General features: G+C 41.4%; 1 protein-coding gene across 1 annotated transcript in view; it reads left to right on the forward strand.

The window, feature by feature from the left end:
- Window positions 1-277: 277 nt before the first annotated feature.
- Window positions 278-22,966, forward strand: part of galnt9 (polypeptide N-acetylgalactosaminyltransferase 9) — a 98,470-nt gene continuing 75,781 nt past the window's right edge. The window contains exons 1-2 of the mRNA XM_067603503.1: window positions 278-1,350; window positions 18,435-18,615. Coding sequence (XP_067459604.1) covers window positions 1,110-1,350; window positions 18,435-18,615 — 422 coding nt within the window. The 5' untranslated portion in view covers window positions 278-1,109. The remainder of the gene's footprint in view (window positions 1,351-18,434; window positions 18,616-22,966) is intronic.

The raw sequence follows: 22,966 nt of genomic DNA on the forward strand, positions 1-22,966 counted from the left end.
AAGTTGCCGGTGGCAGTGGCATCAGAGGTGAGATGGAAACTGTTAACCTACGCATTACGGATCAAATAGCAAAATCTGTTAACACATCTTCGCACACACTTTCACAGTTCACTAACTGATACGGGGAGAAGGCTGCTCTACCAAGTGGAAGTATTTGCTGCTTTCAGAATCCTGCTGTTTATTTTATCCTGTGAGCCCAATACAGCTCCTGAATATTCATGATTGTGCCTCTAAACGTCAGGACGCAGCAGCGGCTCTTCCTCCCTGACAGAGAGCGGAGAGACTAGGAGGAGAGACAGCATGCCAGAGCTCGGCTGCATCTCTCTCACCGACACTGAGCATCGGCATCGTTTGACAGCATTTGAGGGCAAATCTGCTCTCAACTCGTCCTACTCTGCACCGCCGACAAGGGAAACAACAATGGACTGACGGAACACAAGCACTGAGCGAAAGAGACGGAGGGAGAGAGAGAGCGGGAGAGAGAAACGCCGCCTTGTTTTTGAAGCATGCACATATTTTCTGGGCATAAGCTCCTCGGGTTCATATTTGCAGAGCGGGACGGATCGAGTGACCACAACGCCTTTGAAAAAGGAGATGCCACAGCAAAGCAGTTATAACAGGAGGATGCTTCGCCGCCAGCGGTTATTGCAGTGCATCTCCTGTAAGATGGACGAGACATATTGGGGCTAAGGAACTGGCGACTTATCACGTTGCGGAGGAGAGATGTTTTGCAACTGCCGTAGGCTGTTCAAGAGGATGAATGCCTTCCCTGGCGTCATCTCTCGGTTGTAATATGTAGCTCAAACGACGGCAGAGCGTGTGCAGCTGTTTCCCGGGGCAGTGAAGCCCGTACAAAGCATCGCTCAACCTTTCCCACCTTGAACTTCCATGTGACGGATGTGATGCCCCGCTACCAAGTGAGCGCAGCCTCCTGAGCTGTCCGTGGTGCTGAACGGATCCGTCAGCTGCCCGGGTCTCCACGAGTTGACCTTCTCTCCCGGGGCAAAAAAAAAGCATCCACCTGCAATACACAGTAAGGTGGTAAAGCAGGCCACCGCACATGGACAGCTGCTGGGCTTGACTGTGTCAGCCAGACAATATTCTCTTTCATGGCTGTGGCACGCAAAATCAAAACTTTGCTGACCGTCAACATTCTGGTGTTTGTGGGGATTATCTTGTTTTCGGTCTACTGCAGGATCCAAGACCGATCCGAGGAACTCATCCAGATAGGGCGTATTTCTGACCAGAGGCTGCGAGCCAGAAATGGCAAAGTTTCCAACTTGGTGGATAGACAGTCTATTCTTCAGAGGTTGGAGAGGCTGGAGGATGTGGTCTACAATCAGTTAAACGGTAGGGAATAGTTTAATAATCTTGATAATCTGGCACAGTGGCAAATCCAGAGGTTTAATGACAAAGAGGTCATCATCATTTCATCAAATGAAGACAATTACAAGCCAAACTGTCTTCCAAAACACAAAAAATAGAAAGGCTACATTGAGCTGAGTTTACCCTCAAACCTGAAGCATGACTCATGCATATTTTTCTATAAGTGTGTAACCTCATTTATTTGGCAAATCAGTTGAAATTCAGCTCCATTTTACGCATGAAACAATGTCAAACGTCTTGGTCATTAGAGGTCTGCTGCCTCTAAATCACTAACCCTGCTTGTTTAGAAGCTAATGAAGCAGGATGATGTATTATAGTGCAATACTTGCTGTATGTGGCTACACCATTTGTGTTGATAGACTTTACTAGACCATTACTTTAACAGCCTATCCGATTGTGACATCCCTAACCCATAACTGACTTGCTGTAAACTTCACATAAACTTATGCTTTAAGTATTGATGTCCTTCTGTTCTGTATAGAATCCCGCTTAGAGGAAGTCTGCATCTCAGCAGCAGCTCTTGTCATTTCAGTGGAGGCACCGCTGGTGAAACTGATCAGATTTAACAAGCTGTCTGAGTTTTTGAAGGAGAGTGTAATGCAATGACTCTATAACAGAATGACAAACTTGTATTTCATTACATGGCCATTAGTCTGTGGGGCAGAATTAGTCTCCTGAGCAGAGCAGCAATCTTTAAAATCAGGCTACGTATGACTCTGTCCAATGCACGGTCATATTCTGCTTTGCGAGATCCACATGATCAAACAGATTTGTTTGGCATTATTTGCACAGACGGTTGAAAAGAATGACTTGCTTACAGTACGTATAATAACCAGTCCTATGGGAGTATGGCAGCATTTAATACATCTGTAATTAATAACTTTATTGATTTAGGTCCTTAAAATCCATTCACATCAAGCTCCATTACTGCCGTGGCTTGCATCAAAAGCATATTCATTATTCATTATTTTGTGACTGCACAGTGCTCACTCACGGGATATTGAGGCTAAATGAGATCGCAAGTAAAATGTTCTCACACTGTTGTGACTGTCTTGGTGGCATACCTCAAGACAGTGTCAGTGGTGTTGTATGAGAATGCCACAGAAGTGTTTTACTACCTTACAGCACAAGCAGATCATAATATACCTGCAGGGGGTTGATAGAATTGTTGATCAATAGCAGTGACTCACTGATTATTCAACTATGTACCGCATTTCTACCCCCTAAAAAATATGTTCTGGCTCAAACTCTGTTCTGGAATAAAACTCCTCAACCACTGGCATTTCAACTAAATCCAAATACCCTAAACCTCCCACCTACTCACATGTACATCTCCTAAATGATGCAGAACATGTTTTGAGCCAGTGACGTTTCATCAATGAAAACTAAAACGTCTTGTTCTACAGCCAAATCACGAGGAATCAGCACTGTTATTCCATTTTTCATTATGGTGAAATGCTACTGTATTGCAAGGTGTTACTGACTGATTCCTAATCCATCAGTAAAGTCAATTTCTATCTACCAGCTCACTGTTCTCTCCTGGGACATTGCGACTTTATCATTCGTGTAAATTACACTGCACTGTAGCTCAGGATGACGGGGGAACTGTGAAGGATGGGGGCTGTGTGGGAGGAGGCAAGTTCTGGTAGTGTTGTTGTATTTCACACTGGTCACCAGTAGAGGTCACAGATATCTGAATACCCCTTTAATTACAGTTCAGCTGCCTGAAATCTATCAAGATGGTATTGCAAATTCAAGAACATTCAGTAAAGAAGTTAAAAAAAGAAGAAGCTGAAAATAAGCATTACCCTTTAATTCTTGAAAATGCTCCTTCTGTAGAAAAAGTCTCCACTTCTAATAGATTGTTATATTAGAAAAATCCAGAAAAAGTGTCTTGACAGCCCATTGGACTCAACAGTCAACCACTTTCCTCAACAGTCAGTAGTTAAGGACATTTCACAGCTTCACAGCCCCAAAGCAGTGCAACTCTAGATTGTTCCTGTTCCTGATCTTGTTATTATGCTCAAGCTTCAGCAGCTATTTGAGGGTCACTCTGTCACTTTGAGTTATGCTTGGCATCTGGCATCCAGAGAGAAGGCATTGCCTCTCAAAAAGTACAATGAATCCTATCAGTCAATTGGTTTTATGCAGCTGAGCCAGTCAACCCTGTGTCACTGCCGAGGGACAGAGACACACTGCCTACAAAATGATTTTAGGAATGAGATCATATAGTGGGGTTGTCCCAGCTGAAAATGTGTGTAAATTATATCAATTTGTCTCATACAAGTTTTGAATGGGTGAATTTTAAAACATGGATTTGTAGAATTTGATTTGGTACAGTATAATTTGCAGTTGACCTTTGACTAATGACTGTTGGCTGAAAGGCATCCACCTTCTCTTCAGCTAGACATACACAGTCAAGAGAGCTGCTTATTGTGTCAGATGTTTTATGTTACTGAACATCATATCAGCTTTATAATTTATTCTCAAAACTGCTTACTTGGTGCAGCAGAGTTGAGTTCTATTTGCTGGCACATAATTTGCAGGTCTTTCACCAGTGAAAAGAGTGGCTGTCGATGATGGGCTGAAGCGAGGAACAAGCCACGAACTACTATGAGTGCAAAGCTGGCACAGTTTTCTGCCTTGCAGTTAATACAGGAATACAAGAGAATAAAAGCATTGAACCTTAATGTGCATCTCAGAGAGCTGGTTAGGAAGATGTAAAATTAATTTGCTAAATTAGATCAGATCAGTAAAAATTGCGTTCAGTGTCGGGCCATTGCACTGAAATTCAAATTTGACTTCACATAACAAACTGTTGAATTCATTAATTAAACAAATCAATTTTTATAAGTCAGGCGTTCAATAAATTTACAATTCAGAAACAACCCCTACAGGCATGAATCTCTGTCTACACGATCCAAGTTTAAAAAACAGAAAATGGAATCAACTGCAGTTATGGAATTTTTCTTTGACAGCATCAGTGTGTACACAGGAGGGCACACAGGCTGGAAATGTTCGTTGGCTGTCACAATCCCTCCATGATTTGTCTTGAGCTGTTTAATGGCATTCTTAATCATATCAATCAATCAATCAATCAATCAATCAATCAATCAATCAATTAATCAATCAATCAAGTTTATTTGTCACATGTAATCATATGAGGTACAATCACAGTGAATTGTAATCCTACCAGTTCACTCTATTTGAACATTAAAAAAAAACTCTTATCTGGGTATATCCGGTACCTTCTTCCCTACCACAGCAGGGAGAAAAGGCCATTATCTTTAATTATTCTCCTAGACTTATTGTTCCAGTGCCTGGTGTAAATATCCTTTAGGCAGGGTAGAGCACTGCCGATTGTATGTTCAGCCGAACCACTCTTTGCAGTGCTTTGTGGTCCTGTTTGGTGTTGTTTCTGTACCAGGCAGTGATGTTCCTTGTCAGGATGCTCTCAATGGTGCAGAAGTACAAAGTCCTCAGTATTTGAGGGGGTACCTGGAATTTCTTCAAGCGCCTGAGGTGAAGCAGTCTCTGCTTTGCCTTTCCCTTGCCTTTCCCACCACTGAGTCACTATGTAGTGCCCAGGTCAGGCCTTTGGCAATGTGGGCACCAAGGTGTTTGAAGCTGTCCACCCTCTCTACCGAGGACCCATTGATGTTAAGGGAGGCATAGTTCCTTCCCTGCTTCTTGTCCTGACAGCACCGGGTCAGGTCCTCTGCTTCCTTCAGACAGATCTTTTCATTGTTATCTGTGATCAAGCCCACCACAGCTGTATTGTCAGCAAACTTGATGATGGTGTTGGAGTCAAAAGTGGCTACACAGACATGTGTGTACAGGAAGTAGAACAGGGGGCTCAAAATGCAGCCCTGGGGTTCTCCGGTGTTAAGGATGAGGGCATATGAGGTGTGTCCACCTACCCTCACCCCCTGGGGTCTGCCTATCAGGAAGTCAGGGATCCACATACGCAGTGAGGTGTTTAATTTCAGGTCCTTGAACTTTGTGACAAGCCTGGAGGGAACTATGGTGTTAAACATTGAACTGTAGTCAATGAATAGTAACCTCACATAGCTCCCTTTCTTGTCCAGGTGAGATAGGGTGGTGTGGAGGATGTGTGCTATGGAGTCTTCTGTTGACCATTTGGGATGGTAGGCAAACTGTAGTGGGTCCAGCGTGCTGGGTAGTGAGGAGCAGATGTAATCCTTGACCCGCCGTTCAAAGCACTTCATCACTATAGTGGTGAGTGCCACTGGGCAGTAGTCATTTAGGCAGACTGCTCTTGTTTTGGTGGGTACAGGCATGATGGTGGACTTCTTTAGGCACGTCGGTGTGACAGACTGAGGCAGGGACAGGTTGAATATTATTGTGAACATGGGCGCTAGTTGGTCAGCACATAGTTTGAGGATACCCCCATTGTTACCGTCTGGTCCTGCTGCTTTCTTGGAGTTCACACACTTGAAAGCCCTCCTGACATCATCAACAATGAGTGCAGCATCAGGATTTCCGGTCTGTGAGCAGTTCAAGTCTTTGCAAAGATCCAACAGGGTAGCCTCTGTACTCACCTGTGGTGGGATGTAGACCACTGTGATAATGAACAATGTAAATTCCCTTGGTAGAAAATGCGGTCTGCATTTGATTGATAATAATTCCAGATCAGGTGAGCAGGAACAGGATAGCACTTTAATATTTCCACTGTCACACCAATCCTTATTCACCATAAAGCACACGCCTCCTCCTTTTTTCTTGCCAGAGTCCTCTGTTCTGTCAGATCATCCAGTATTCCAGGCCAAGTTTTGGTGAAACAAAGGACATTGCAGTTCCTGATATCCCGTTGGAAACAGATGCGGGCACAGAGGTGATCAAGTTTTTTATCCAACGCCTGTACATTGGTTAGCAGGATGCTAAGATCCATGTGGCGAGGATTGCAGTCAGTGTTTAATCTGGCCATTTTTACCTCAGTGTTTCCTCTGATGTTGAGATGCATACAGAGATGGATGCAGAGATGGTCTTACTTGTCTTTGTGGTCAGGATCGTAGCTGGTGTTTATCCCCTTCACCTTTTCCTTGATGTTTACTCTAATGTTTACATTTGAGGAGACTTTACAAAGTGGTGAGTTGACCATTTCCCTATCTTGATGAGTGACTTGTAGTCATGTTAACATTGTCCAATATGATTCACAAAAAGTACAACTAATATTGTAAAAATAAATGTGAAGAGCATAAATTTGCAATTTGCCACTCCTTTAGTGGGACTAATGGAGTGGCGACTGGATAGGTCTGCACCTTCAAGCAGAGGATAAAATATATATAAGCATTTTCTCATATCCTAGGTCACTGCCCCTTTTTCTAAATTGTGCACAGAACGCAAATTGTATTCTATGGCCATTGGGAATAACTATGGTGAGAGGAGGACTCAGCATACTAATAACGATTACCGTGTCCGGCAGAGATATGAAGTAATTGCCCATTCCCTCTGTTGTTTATTGCCTACCAATGGCATGCCATGGGAGTTGCAGCACGGTCCAATTAGGTTTGAAGGACATAAACAAGTCGGAGAGTTCTTCTTTTATGGTCGTCTGATGGATGGTTGCTGGACTCCCAGCAAGAAAACAACGGTCAAGCTTTATCGGCAGTGCATTCTGTGCAGAAATGAGCAACATGAGGGTTATCAGCAGCACTGCTCTGCTGTGGATGCCACCGTCTTTGGGTAATCAGATGAAGGGGTTTTAAGCTTGTTAACAAGCTTATGAAACAGTGCTTTGACCTTAAGTACTGCATTAGTAACAGGAAATATCTCCTCACTGGTACTTACCTGCTGAAGCTCTGTGACTGGCTTAAACGAATGCTAAACACAAATAAGATTAGCTATCATTATTCAGAAAGAGATAGAAATGCACATTATTAACATCAGAGATGGACTGATGGATTTTGGGTACCACTTTCTGCTAAGTCACCCTTTAAAAAGGGTTTATATGCATTGATTAATGGTTAAAAAGCCATTGGTAAGAATAACTTTTGGGTTACCAGGTTGTGAAAAATCCCCCTCCAGTAAACCTGCTTTGTCCTTTTTGACAACTTACCTTCTAGAACAAGGCTGCAGGACATGGACCGAAATCCAATCCACAACTGTTGATGTGATGGATTACTATAAGAAGAAGCATTTGTAATTTCAGGTTTTGCTGTCACCGTTGCTATGCCTGTCAAGCTTTCTGATCATACAAAGTACATATTGCAGTTTACAACAATAACGGTGTGAGATTTACCAGCGTAGTTCCAAGTCACTTTTGAAACAATGGGTCTATCATTTCAGGCAGAGGTAGACAAGGTTCATTTCTAGCTGACGGCCGTCAATTTTGCTGATTGAAATGAACAACTGTGCTGGCAGGACAGATTTTATCAGCTGTAGCTCACTAATTAAGCTAATGTTAGCTCAATGAACTGGTTGGAAATGCCAAGGGTGGAGATACCATCAGGAGTACCAAGAGATTTCCTGGCGGGCAGCTCCACAGATAGGGTCACCATAGGGAGAGAGAGAGAAAGAGAGACAGAGAGAGAGAGAGAGAGAGAGAGAGAGAGAGAGAGAGAGAGAGAGAGAGAGAGAGAGAGAAAGAGGGTTATACTGTGCTGTGGTGATCGGCTACTCGAGTGGGCTGCCCAGCCCACTTCGGGGTTACTGTCTGTCTCTCTCCCCCAGTCTCTCATGTTATGTGACACAACATTGTTTTCACAAACTGTCTTGCTTTACATGAGTAACAAAGCCAACAAATGTAAAGTTAGGGCTGAAAAGTTAAGAGAAAAGAAGTTTAAATTCAGAAAAATAGAATCACAGAAATGCTTCAAAATAACATGATCGTGGGGCCAAAATAACTAAGAGGAGTTTCAGCATCACAGCCCACTGAAACAATGGGCAGAAAACAACAGGGATACTATAGTTTAAGTTTAGTTAGCAGATACAGATATTTAGTTCCATTTTCTGCTCTGGTTTCACAGAAATTTTTATATGCTATTTAACCAAAGTACTCAAAGTATTTTGTCTGTATGATTAGCTCAGACTGTTCAATCATGTAAGAAAAGCAAGACAAATTAATTATTTTGGTGGGTTTAGCAGTCAATTGCAAGACTAACAACATCAACTTGATAATTTTCATTGTGGTGTTCTTACGGTCAAACTTGAATTGGATTAGCCTCAGAAGAAACCCTCTTGTCAAAGCAGAAGTACTCTAAAAATGAGCCTCTTAAAAAACAGATATTGGCTATTAGCAAGTGAATGTGCCACTATTCAGTTTACACATCTGACCAGCGATGGATGTGTCATTGTTTGAGCTTGGGTGTTGTCCCACAGCTCACAGTCACACTGAGACTCTTGTCATCAGCCATGCATGTCACTGCCGGCCTTCTCCCAGTGCGTAGGTGCTGATGGGATGGCAGCCTCACAGGCCCAGCTGCAGCACCAGATACGCTTCTTATCTGTAATGCCCAATTATGGCAAAGAAACCAATGCTGTTTATATGCTAAGCCTGCTGGGGACCTGATGAGAAATGAAAAATGTCACACTCTCTCTCTTCCATGCTGACACACACTTGATGCTGTGACTATATCTTAATGATACACATCGCGGTGCACCTATATGTTGATGTGCAGTGTGTAATGGTGGTTGCAAGGACGCCACATCACATCATAGCACGATGAAGGGTGAAGGGAGCATGATGAAATGAAATAAATTCCAATAATGATATGTAGATGAGGCGCCGGTCGACAAAACAGTTTCAGAAACAGATAAGAATCAATTCTGCTCAGCCTTAAGGAATCATGATAATGAATTCAGCGGCTCACCTGATAATCAGCAGTCAGCCACAGACAATAATAGCAATTTCAGATGGAGCGAGTCCTTCTCTTATTTACACTGTTGGCCTGCAGTCATGCAGTGATCACATTACTAACATTTAATGATGACATCCTATGCAGAAGCGGCATAGGCCCTTTTGCCAAGCTGGATTATTATTGATGTATATGAATTTTCATTGACTCTCTGCACTTTGATTGTTTATTCATATTTTCTTGAGTTTGACAACATGGAACATAGTAAGTGTTTTGAAAATTTACTAGGGATGTAACTGAATATGAATATATGAATACCTTGATATGAACAGATGATGCACTCTGAACAGATGTGAACTGCATCTGAATTCGTGTGGGAATATATTTTTTCTCCACTAAGACCTGTCACCTGATTGACACAATTAGCTTCCACTGGCCTTGCGCTCCTTCTTCTCAGATTCATGACTCAGTCAAATCTGAACGCTATGACATCACTGACACACTGCTGAAATCATCAGAACTATTTTTTTGTGTTATCAGTATCATCATTGATGCCCATTATAGAGAAATGTCAATAAAGTGGCTTAGAAATTATACAAAAGGCTCTGCTCATAACCAGATTTTGCCTTATAGTCAACAGATTGCCAAAAAGCAATTCAGGTGATTGTTGTCTGTACACCCATAGTTACAGTCTGAAAAGGAACTATTAGTGTTAATTGCAGCCTAACTTTTCATGATGTGGATTTGCCAAAATGTAAGTGAATTTAGACACCCCCCCCCCCCCCCACCCCCACCTCAAAACAAACAAACAAACAAACAAACAAAAATGTTAAGGTGCAGATAATTATGATCCATATTCTGTGGTAATTCCTCAAGTTTTGAATAAGATCATCAATTTTTGCCAGATTTGTTGTTAGGTGCAGGATAAAGCTTGACTGATGTACATGTGTTATTTAAACTTATGCAAACAGATTTTTGTCAGTAGTGTTCTCATGTTTTATCATGTCCTATTGCAGGCACAACTTCCAATATATTTTACAAAATTTTGTGCCATATGAACTATTGACCTATTATGGCACATTTTTGGTCAGTAGCTTTCTTATTGTTTCAACACACTTCAGACCAACTTCATTTTCATCTGGGCTACTCATATTCTATGTACAACGACAAGTTTTTCAAGAACAACACATTTCTTTTTTTTTTTTTTTTTTTACCATTAATTTGATTAATTTATGTATATGGTTAAAATAGTTTGCACTTCTGTACAGTCTGTGAATAGCTAAGAAATTAAATGACAGTAGAAAATAATTGAACACAGAAAACAAGGCAGTTTAGATAATGCCCATCAACTTCTGGCGTATGCCTGCCCACTCCCATCGTATATCAGAACACAGCCAGCAGCATAGCACAGCAGATATTTTTGTGTTACTGTGTCACTCTGACACACAAATTGATACAGAAAATGCATTTTCAGTTTATTAAAGCACTATTCAGACAAAGGCAATGGTTGACAGTCTGTGTTACAAACTTTTACAAGCTTTTATATAAAAAACAAATGAATAAAGCTAGATAACAAATGAGCTATAAGGGTTAAAGGTGATCTTAATGTCCCACTTCTGCACTTACTGTAGTGCTGTCTATGCCCAAATGCTCTATATTTGGTGTATGAGCATTGTCATGCAAATTCTTGTACAGCTTAAATTTTGCAAAAGGACAACATTCTATTGTTAAGAGATAATTTAGGGGTCTAGTGTTACCAATTTCCAAATCAGAGTTGTTATCCTTTGTACTCACTGCTTTTATGAGTGGCAGTGCTAGAATTAATGCAGCTCTTCTCCCAGCTCTCAATATTTCATAGATTTGTTTTGGCCTTTGAAGGCTTTAAACCTCTCTGGAACGAGTTATTTTCCTCCTCTTGAAGAGATCGTCGAATCCCCGGCCTCACCATCAATATTTAGAGCTGTGCTGCATCACTTTGGACACGCATAAATCCACTCTTGCTCTTAAATCATTTATTAAAAATGGGATCATCTTTGAATTTGAGACTCTATCTTATAAAGGCCAAATCAGACACATTCTGAAGGTTACTGTATAATTTATAGCTGTTATGGGTTTAATGTATCATGTCAGAGGGATCTGAACAAATGGATTCTGAGGAATGAGTGCAGAGACAAATGTACTCTCGGACACAATGAAATTCAAATTGGCGTTATGGATACACATCCAGCTGACGCTTTGGTTAGGAGTGAGTCCTGGATGGAGGAAACAGATGTTGGGCTTTAATTGCCTTGTAGTAAAATGATGAAAGTGCTAACATGCTGTGGAATATGAATCTCACTTCGGAAATAGTTAATTAAGGGATTCTTTACAGGAATATACATGGAAATCTTTTTTTGACTATCTGACTAAGTGGTTTAGTCAAATACTACAAGTATGATGTTTATAAATGAATATTCACTTTAGTCATTGTCATCTTTTTTTGACCAGGACATAACAGCCCACTCACTGGATGCTTTTATACAAAGTGCCTCACAGGTGCATACATTTTTAACTTGTACAGTCGTATAGGGAAGAGAGCTCTTAATCCTTGCAATGTTAGTGTGATGCTTTACCCACAGATATGCACGGTCCAATTCTTTCTTTCAAGAAATGTATCAAAAGGGTCTATTTATGTTTGGAAAGAAATATTGCTGTGTAAAATAAGGATTGGGGTTCTTCTATTGATGAATTTGTGCATGTTTAATTTTTTGTATGACTGTAGTCTTCTTCCAAACAAATTTTGCAAGAAGAAAAAAATAAATGTAGAAAAACATAAAAGATTAATCAGAGGGAGGTAGAGCAATTTAACTACCGGGCATTATCAAAACAGGGTTTCATCTGTGGCTACATAATAACAGAAGCTTTTAAACAGCATATGCTGCAGGGCTGTTTTACCGTCAGAGATGCAAAGTCCTCATCATCAGATTGCTTCTCCAGAATCTTTTAACTTATGTTGGAGTGCTAGAGACAGACAGCAGAAGATCAGATTTTCCGGCCTTATTATGGGACCTCTCATCTCATAATAGAATTTCTTTCAATCAGTCAGAGGAAGTGGAAGGCAGGGGGAAGCAAAATAACACAGTGACCAGAAAACAAAGCTGGCAGGCATTGTCCTGCTTCCAAGACTCATGCAGAGACAGAGAGGCCCTCCAGACTCGAGTCTCCGGCTCTGGAGGGTATCTGTGTTATTGTGTGACACGGGCTGCTATGCCAGATGGCTAGTCCATGACGTAAACCCCACCCATACTTGTCAAAATGCCACCACGTTGGCTGGTGCAGGGCATGCTAAATCCCTCTCACGGGAGAAGGCCGTTTGCAACCATTCAGCTCCAATTACAAATCTTCAGTAGCACCCAAGGATTTGAGACCATCCAAATATGGTGATTACTCTGCAGTTCCTGGAGGGGTGAAGCTGAGAGCTGAGCTCTTCATTGGTATGCGCTGTTTACTTACTGTGTCCATCTGTTGATATGGTGAACAGACGCAGCTCGATTTTTCTGTGGAGGCCACACTGGAAGCTTGGCTCTCATAACAATTATCTGACATTATCCTGCAGTTTCATGGAATCATAAATAGTTGAACAATAGTCAAGCGACAGAGAGCAATATGAGTAAAACACTTTCAACTTTATTAGGGACCGTACATAAATTATTAAGGGGGAAGGTGAGGACAGAAAGGGGGAGGGGTTATGTATTTTTCTTATTTGCTGAAGGGAGATTAGTCTGAAATTTTTGGGAGGGCAAGAGAGGAACTTTGATTTGTCCATGTCCCAGATTTATAATTTATTTCTTTATTTTCTTGCCGTTTTACTGACATTGAAAACTTGCCTTTTGTGTGTACCATGGATCACAAAGATTTATTGGACAGCCATTGTGTCACTGTGTCAGAGTTTTATTTTCTGTAGCTAGTGCATAGGATATGTGAATTGTGAGAAACAATAGATGTGGAGTAGTAGTTTCTTTCTAAGTAGCCAACAGTTGCCGTCACTTTATTCTGCATTGTCATAACTACCATAAAGTTAAATGTACAGTATAATATAGAGTTAACCTATAATATAATGCACTTTCAGCACTATCCAACTCATTCTAGTAATGGGTAAAGGGAAAAAAATACAGTGCTAAAGCCTCTCAGAGTTGCTGGCTGTGCCCCATCAACTTATTCAGTGACAGTGGTTATTCAGTACAATACATTATTCATTCAGTTGCTGTTGGTTTAAAAATAGAGAGCAGCCGGAGAGATTGGCAAACATGACGCACCATTTGTTATGTTTACCATATTTTTTGAAATTGCTAATTCCACTCTTAATGTGCGACTTGGGCTCTGTAAAAATGATTATTTCATTAACGTATTAAGCCTGAAATCAGGGTTGAGTTGATCAATTAGGGAGGGTGGTGTGAAGGTCCTTGTTGATGATTGGCTCATTGGTCTGTGGGAACACACCCATAACCAGATAACTGATGTCAAAGTCAAGGAGAGGATCCAAAACAAATAATTAACAATGCAGGTAATGTCCTTGCTATTTGAAAAAAGTCAATCATGAGATTCAGGCCCCTCCCCACCCTAATAATTGTCACACAGTCCCTTAGAGGTGTGAATCAGTGAACAGGTTTTTTGTCATGGTTTCCTCTTTGATACTGTATGCCATTTTCTCTTTCCCCATTGACATGTCACTGTCACAGTACTAAAGTGATGCTCTGTTAAAAATCACAGTCATGAGTCACTTTAATGAGAGCAGAGGGGTATTTTAAGTCCACACATTAAATCTGGTGCTGAATTTAGTTGTGTCAGACCAAAGAGGCTGATGGGGCTGGCTGAACAAGGACCAGCTCTCATTCACCTCTAAGCACACAGATAGGCAGTCTGGTGACTCCTCAGGGATTATTTGTGGGTTATAAGGACCAAGATGGATCTAGCACTGTTTGAATAACCACTTCACTGTCTACGTGGTGCTACTCACTGCTTCTATAATGCTTCTATAATTAGCCATGTAGAACCAGAGGGGCTCAGTGTAACATCCGGAGGCTCCTTGATGGACTAAAGGTTTTTGTAAAAATCTGTGTTTTTAAAATTGAGTCTGAATTCCACCAGGCCAAACTTACATAAATTACAGGGCAGAGAAGCATTTTTGTCAGAACTGGTTTAGTCAAAGCCTCATTTCAGTCTAAATGGTTTATCATTCTATATCTGGATAATGCAGGGAGACCACCCATAGATGCATAGGTGAATCAAAAATGATCCAGCTGATCCGTTTTTAATTTCAGCATGTCATACTCCATATATGCCTCAAAAATGATGCATTATTTTAAACAGCAAGATAATTTTCTATTTAATGTGTGTAGGTGTTATATATATTTTTATCTCAGAAAAATGTATATCACTAAATTAATAGCTCTTTCACATTTACATTTATACAATTAGGTGAGAATTTCTGCCATTATAATAGTTCCCTCAGGCGTATTACATGAATGTATTAATCTTCTTCTGTCGGCTGTTCCCGTTAGGGGTTGCCACAGTGGATCCATTTCCATCACTTCCTGTCCTCTGCATCTTCTTCTGTTGTGCCAATCACCAGCATGTCTTCCTTCACCATATCCATTAACCTCCTCTTTGGTCTTCCTTTTTTCCTTTTGTCCAACCTCAGCTGTCCGTCTAATATACTCATTCCTTATCCTGTCCATCCTTGTCACTCCCAATGGAAATCTTAGCATCTTCAACTCTGCCACGCCAGCTCCGCCTCCTGTCTTTTCGCCTCCAAACCATACAACATAGCCTCTCTCACTACCCTCTTGTAAACCTTCCCTTTCACTCTTGCTGGTAGACTTCTGTCACAGATCACTCCTGACACTCTTTTCCACACACTCCACCCTGCCTGCACTCTTCTTCATCTCTCTTCTACATTACTTTGACCAGTTGACCTCAAGTATTTAAACTCATCCACCTTCGCCACCTCTACTTCTTGCATCCTCACCATTCCGCTGTCCTCCCTCCCATTTACGCTTATGCATTCCATCTTGCCTGTTATTCCCTCTTCTTCCTCTTCTCTCCAGTGCATACCTCCACCTCTCCACGCTCTCCACAACCTGCTCCCTACACTCACTACAGATCACAATGTCATCCATGAACATCATAGTCCACAGAGACTCCTGCCCAATCTTGTCCCTAAACCTGTCCATCATCAGTGCAAACAAGAAAGGGCTTAGAGCCGATTCACGATGTAATCCCATCTCCACCTTGAACCCATCCATCACTCCAACCACACACATCACCATTGTCACACTGCCCTCATACATACCCTGCACCACTCCTACATAACCTCTCTGCCACTCCCAACTTCCTCATACAATACCACACCTCCTCTCTTGACCTAGCTTCCACTGCTATTTCCCATAACTTCATGCTGTGGCTGATCATTTATATACCTCTGTAGTTACTACAGCTCTGAACATCACCCTTATTCTTGAAAATTGGTGCCAGTACAGTTCTTCTCCACTCCTCAGGCATCCTCTCACTTTCCGAGATTGTGTTTAATAATCTAGTTAAGAACTCCACTGCCATCTCTCCTAAACATCTCCATGCCTCCACAAGTATGTCATCTGGACCAACCACCTTTCCACTCTCCATCCTCTTCATAGCTGCCCTCACTTCATCCTTGCTAATCCACCACACTCCCTTATTGGCTCTTCCCACATCTTCCAACCTTCTCTCTCTCTCATTTTCTTGAATGTGAGAGCACTCCATCCACCCTCTTAACACACTCTCCTCACTAGTCAGCACATTTCTATCTCTGTCCTTCATTACCCTTGTCCTTTTCTCCTTCCTTAGTGTCCTACCTGTCATATAACTTGCCATATGCCTTTTCCTTAGCCTTTGCCACCTCTCTCTTTGCCTTACACCACATCTCCTTGTACTCCTGTATACTTTCCTCATCTCTCTGGCTATCCCACTTCTTCACCAACCTCTTCCTTTGTAGATGATGCACCAAGTACCTTCCTAGGTGTCTCCCTCATCACTTTTGCAGTAGTTACCCAGCCATCCGGCAACTCTTCACTAGCACTCAGTGCCTGTCTTAACTCCTCGCTGAACTCCACACAACAGGCTTCCTTCTTCAACTTCACTTCACTTCCATTTGATCCATGGCTCTGCCTTCATTCTCTCCCTCTTCTTGGTCTCCAAAGTCAGACCAACATTTGATGCTACCTCGCTACATTCTCCCTTGCCATCACCTTGCAGTCTCCAGTCTCTTTCAGATTGCACCTTCTGCATAAGACATAGTCCACCTGTATGCATCTTCCTCCATATGTCACCCTGTTCTCCTCCCTCTTCTTGAAATACGCATTCACCACAGCTATTTCCATCCTTTTCGCACCCACCACGCACCACCTACCACCCACCACCCACCACCCACCACCCACCACCATCTGTTCTTTCACATTCCTCTCCTTGACACCTCCTTGATACCTGTCCATCACCTCCTGATCTCCTCTGTTCCCTTCACCAACATGCCCATTTAAGTCCACTGCAATCACCACTCTATCCTCCGTGGGTAAACTCTGCACCACTTCATCCAACTCACTCCAGAATTCTTCTTTCTCTTCCATCTCACACCTAACTTGTGGGGCATGTGGGCTGACAACATTCATTGTCACACCTTCAATTTCCAGCTTCGTACCCATCACTCTGTCTGACACTGTCTTCACCTCCAACACACTCTTGACATACTCTTCCTTCAGGATGACCCCTACCCCATTTCTCCTCCCATCCACACCATGGTAGAACAGTTTGAACCCACCTCTAATGCTCTTGCCCTTACTCCCCTTCCACCTGGTCTCTTACACACGCAGCATATCTACCTTCCTTCTCTCCATCATATCAGCCAGCTCTCACCCTTTACCAGTCATAGTACTGACATTCAAAGTTACAATTCTCACCCCCACACTCCTACCCTTCCTCCTTTCCCGCTGCCTCCTGACATACCTTCCCCCTCTCCTGTTCCTTCACCCAATAGGTCAACTAACCAACAGGTACCGATCGGTCTACCAGTTGGTAACCCAGGCCTCGACGGATCCACTATGGAAATCTGATTTATGATCTGCATATTTGATTTGGCATAGGTTTTATGCTGGATGCCCTTCTTGATGATGAATGCATTAATAATAATTTAATAGCTGAGTAGCTTAGCTAAGAGGGATAGATTAATATTTGTTTGATAATTTGATGATAGAAATGGCAAATAAACATTACAAACTTTACATAACTTTACATACCAGTGTAAAATTCCAATAAATATTTAGATGACAGATACAGTATGGACTAACATGGTCGAAAACTCTGGAGAAACCTAGTAAGTGGACTTTGAGTTAAGATTATTTTTTATTATTTATTATATTATTTTAAATAATACAGTTGATCTGTAATGTACATGGACAGTTCTAAACTGTTCCTTAGGTTGAGCCTTCTGACAGGGATTGCAAACTCCTTCGTAGTAAACCTGGTTGTACTTTTTATTCATTTACAAAATAAACAAAATTTGATTGTTTTGTTTATCCTAATTTAATTTATTCAGTCTATACTAAAAAAAATACTCAAAATAAATCAAGGGGATTTTTTTGATAAGCAAAGACTCACTGTTAGACTCCCAATATAATGCCTCAAATGATTACCATCTACCTTTTAAAATATTATTTTTTGATTTGATTTGATGACATCATAGTATTATGCATCAAGAAAATTACAATCCAAGGTTTGTTTGGTCATCCTCATAATGTAAATATCCCAAGCAATCGGGGATAATCAAAACTGTAATCCCTCTGTCAGTAGATTTCCCACAGACAGTTTCAGACCTGATATTCTCTCTGTGACTTACTGCTGTGCACTGTAAATTCTCTCTCTGTAAGCTGGCCCTTATACCAGCTTCTGCTCTGCTCGGCTCAGCCCTGTGACGTCCATGTCCATGTGGGCGTTTTGCAGTTCTGTCATTGACAGACAGTGTAATGATGCCCTATGGATGAGCCCCGCTGGGTCTCGGAGCTGCCATACACTGGTCTCCTCACACTGCCATAGAATGCCAATCAGCTGCCCCTCGGCATAGCCTCTCTACTCACCTGTCTCTCCTTACTCTGTGCGTGTCTGCCTGCACCCACTGCCGTGTACATCTATGTGATTGTCTTTGCACTGGTGTCATTTTCTTGGCAGGTCTGGCGAAGCCCATGGGGCTGGTGGAGGGACCCGGAGGCCTTGGTCAGGGGGGAGCTGCTGCCACTCTGGGAGAGGACAGTCGTGATGCTGAGGGGAAGTACGAGGAATATGGCTATAATGCTCAGCTCAGTGACCGCATTTCTCTGGACAGGAGCATCCCAGATTACAGGCCTAAAAAGTATGTCCATTGTCTATTTCTTCTAATTTTTTGTCATGTACATTCATTCTCCCTCCAACTACAGCTCAACACCTTTTTTTCCCCTGGCAGGGTTGTGTAATGTTAGAGAGACTTGTAACTGGAAGGTTTGTCAGTTTAATCCCTGCAGCAGTTGATGGGCTCTATTTTTGTGAAGGCACACAATGTACCACAGGACTTTTTGCCAGGAAACAGGCATTTTCATCAAGCGCACAGTGATTTTTTTATGCTCTTTTTCTTTTTGGTGATTATTGGTATTTTGGTGCTTCTCCAGGACATTTACTTTGCCAAAATAGAAGCAGCGTTGCAGTACAAGGTGTATCAGAAAGGATAAAACAGTGCAGTTAAATGTTGGTGAGGATTACTAGAATTTCCAAGAATTCCCTGCAAGCTCAGACCAGGTCAAAAGTGCATGATACACTCATGCTATTTTTATGCTTCTGCTAAGTGGTAAAGTCTGAACAGATTCCATAGTCCACCAATTCTATTGGGTTATAATTCACTTTTGGAGAAATATGAAGACATTTATGTCTAAGTACATGTAGCAGCAGTGTGAATGATTGTGATCCAACAAAGAACTGTCAGTATGCACTTAGTGAGGCTGCACTAAGCAAGTGTAGAGGTTGCTGAATCCTCCATAGATGTTAGTGACAGGTTGGTGGATGCTATGTACTTTCATTTCAATTCAAGGTGCTGTATATTTTCCTGATGTCTTCATTTTTATTCAAGATTTTTCAATGCAGAGCAATGGATCTACTGCCTGCTGTAGAGTTGCTGATGTGATATTTTGGAAAGTCATATGGATTACAGACTGCCTCACATTGGTTTCCATATTAAACAGAAAAATGCAAATGTTACCCTTGTAAATTTAACGGCTGCCAGCAGGAGACATTTTTGTACACCTGGTGGTTTATGACAATAATTTTGTGCTGGCCGCCATCAGTTTCCATTGGCACATGGCATGTTGTAAACTTGCCCCAATGCCAAATAACATGAGGGCTCTAGCAGTATGAGTAAAGTTGTTTTGTACTACAAACACATTTTTAATAAAAAAGTACACTTCTGTCATGTTTGACATTCATTTTACCATGGTCAGGATTAATGTTGCTAGCAGTTAACATTAGCATCTACACTGGCTGATAACTGTATGGAAATAGTCTGTTTAATAGAGTTGCCTTTGTGCTTCAGTGTTCCTGATGAAACATGCATAGATATGCAAACTTGCCAACTTTCCTTCCACTTCTCCTCTTTACCTCTTCATGAGGGAGAGTCTCCAGGGGCTGCTATGACCTGCAGGTAGGTGGTCACGTGACCGACAAGAGAGGCTAAGCTAGCACTACTGCTTGCGAGATAATCTGTCAGCATTCTTACTGCAGAATAGCTGTGCAAACCAATATTACAATGTCATCTCATGGATCACACTGGGCTTGATGTTGTGCTTTTTGTGTTTTTATGTAAAAAAACCTGACACATATCAGGTTGAACTGATTATTGACAGGGACATTTGTTTTTGTCTTACTGCAACGGCATTGTGCTCTTCATTATCTGATATTTCTCTAGTCAGACATTCTTAATAGAGATGAAGAACTGCAATACAGAAACTATAAAGTAAACCTTGATTTGCAATATATTAGAAAATGTTAGTAATGATTACATTTGAATCACAGTGAGTGTTAAAAGAATAAAGAAACAACAGAAGCAGGTTCATTAACAAGCATTACTGCATTTTCAGCACAGTTATGTTTTCAGGACAGTTATGTTATGGGTTTCTTTACTAGAAACCTTCTTACAGTACGAGTAGACAAGCTACTGCAGCAAGGCTACCAAAAAGAAGCCTATTTACACCCTCAGCTGTCTCCATCAGTCACATGACCCTCGCTTTGTAGGTTGTAGTTGTCCCTCAAGAATCTCATTCCCTGCAAGCCTCCCTTACCTCTTGTTTGATACTTTTTATCTTCTTTGTCTGTTTTATAGCCCAACTCCACTCAATCCTTCTGCCTCTCTTGTCAATGCATTCAGTTTGGCCACAGGGCATCTTAGGGCCTCGGCCATGGGGACTCTGACAAAAGAAAATTACTTTAGACATGCCTAATCCAGACATTAAAGGACATGGACAAGATGATGGTCATAGTTTAACAGCCATTTTATAATGTTGCAATAAAAAGAATCCTGAATTACTTTATTTTTTTATGAAAGAGCCAGTGGACACCCAGCAAGCAGCCTTAATGGTCCTTTTAAAATAAATTTTATATTTAGAATGTGAACTACAGCTGTGATACAGTGCTGCAGGAGATGGATTGGGGAGGGGAGGTGGGGTAATCAGGGCTGCCAGTGGCATTTATATCACACACTGTCATAGAACAATGGAGACAGGCAGAGACACTGAGAGGAAATCTGACGGCCAAGAGAGGTTTCTGAGGGCTTTAGTGGGGATAACAATTCATTTCATCCACGCTGCTTTGTTCCGAGCTCTTTTTCACGCCCAGAAAAATTAGACAAGAGTGGAAAAGGGAGGAAGAGGGTGAGTAAAAAGGAGCCGGCTAATTAATAAAGTCAGCTGAGAGTGCCTCTGGAATGGAAGGGTTTTAGGAAATTCCTTTTTTTTAATCAACTTATTCAACAAAAAATGGGATGTGAGACAAAAGGGAAATGAGCATTGGAGGTTTGCTGAAGTGGTTGTTTCCGGTTTTGAATGCCGCCTACTTTGATATGTTCAATACTAGTTACATGGTTGTGATTAGATTCTTCAGGCTTGTCCTCATACACTCTATATTATAGGATCCCAGTCTCCTCCCTCCTGATATCCATCCCTGTGCATCAGTCCATCATGTGTCAATTTCTGATACACAGAATTATTTTATGCTTCCATAAACAAGCACACGGAGTCAAACTGTGAACATTTCAAACAACGTAAAGCTTGAATACATGACAGGTAACCAATAGGTACACTGTATAATAAAGACTTAGTACATTTGTTGTGGAACATAATGGAAATCAATACAGTGCAAAGTTCAAACATAATTTTCTTTGCGTTTTCAGTTTATGTCATTGAAACAGCACTTTGAAGAACAAGAGAAACATCAAAGCACTGCTCTAAGCAAGTAAAGGAATTGTTCACAGAAAGAAAATGTGCTTTTCTTGAGAGTCCAACCAACACAGTACTGTAACTGCCAGCATTGTTGTGGTACTAGTCATGACTTTTAGGGTGCTTTCACAACCAACCTATTTTGTTCAGTTTAAATGAACTCTGGTGTGTTTGCCAGGCTGGTGTAAAAGCTGTCAATCAAATTCTGGTATGGACTAAACAACTAGACAACAACATGAAAAGGTGGGTCTCAGTCAGCTTCCAAGTGGACTTTGGTGCGGTTGGTTGTGTGTTTTGTAGTAGATATGTGATTTTAGCATGAATTCAAAAGTTGAGCTACTATTTAAACCCATCTGCTGATTATGAACAATCAAGGAAGCAAACTTATAAACTATCTCCATAAGCAATGTATATATTTATACAAATTATTTGGTAACTATGGTAAGACTGTGACAATTATTACTATTGAGGAGCAGCACATTGTATTTATAATGACGATTTGCGTGGAATCCTGATGTCTTGGGGGGTTATGGTGTATACTTATTTGCTTGTCTATGTAAACTGTTGTATGTTTCTGGGGCATATTTTGTGTTTTTTGCTATGTGCTGCAGCACAAATTGACCACTTGGGACAATTAATAAACTTGAAGTTGAAGTTGAACTTAACGGATGCCCTGATACATCAGAAAGTGAAAATGAGTAAAAACAGAGGTGTGTCCTCTCTTTTGTTTTGTTCCTCATTAAAATGTAAGTGAATCGTAGTTACCACACAATAACTATTCCCCAGTTATACAATTAAGGAAACCTCACTTTCATCCTGTTTCTACCTTGTTGTCATTATTCATAAAATGAGGTTGAGTTGCAGTCTTGTAATGCTCATAATTTGGATTTCAGGAATTTCTCTCAGGAATTTGATTTCCCAATGTGGGTCCATGTATGACTTCATGTTCATACAGCTCTTGGTTCATTTGTATCTGAACATGAACAGGTCCAGAACTAACAGGCAACCATGTATTATTATTTTGCTTGGTCTCAGTCTACCTGCTGTACTCTGCTGCAGCTTAGGGTAAGAAAGACAGTCACATATTTCTAATATCTAATTCTGATTTTGTGAGCAAAAGGTGACTGCGGCACTGCAGAAGTGAGGTTAAACGAAGGAAGCAGGCACCTCCTCTCTAATGCACTTTTAATTGAGCAGGAGTCATTCAGCGGAGAGGACTTTGATGACTACAGGAAAGCAAAGTCCACC

Source organism: Thunnus thynnus, chromosome 2 (genome assembly GCF_963924715.1).
Source record: "Thunnus thynnus chromosome 2, fThuThy2.1, whole genome shotgun sequence".
NCBI classification, from domain to species: Eukaryota; Metazoa; Chordata; class Actinopteri; order Scombriformes; family Scombridae; genus Thunnus; species Thunnus thynnus.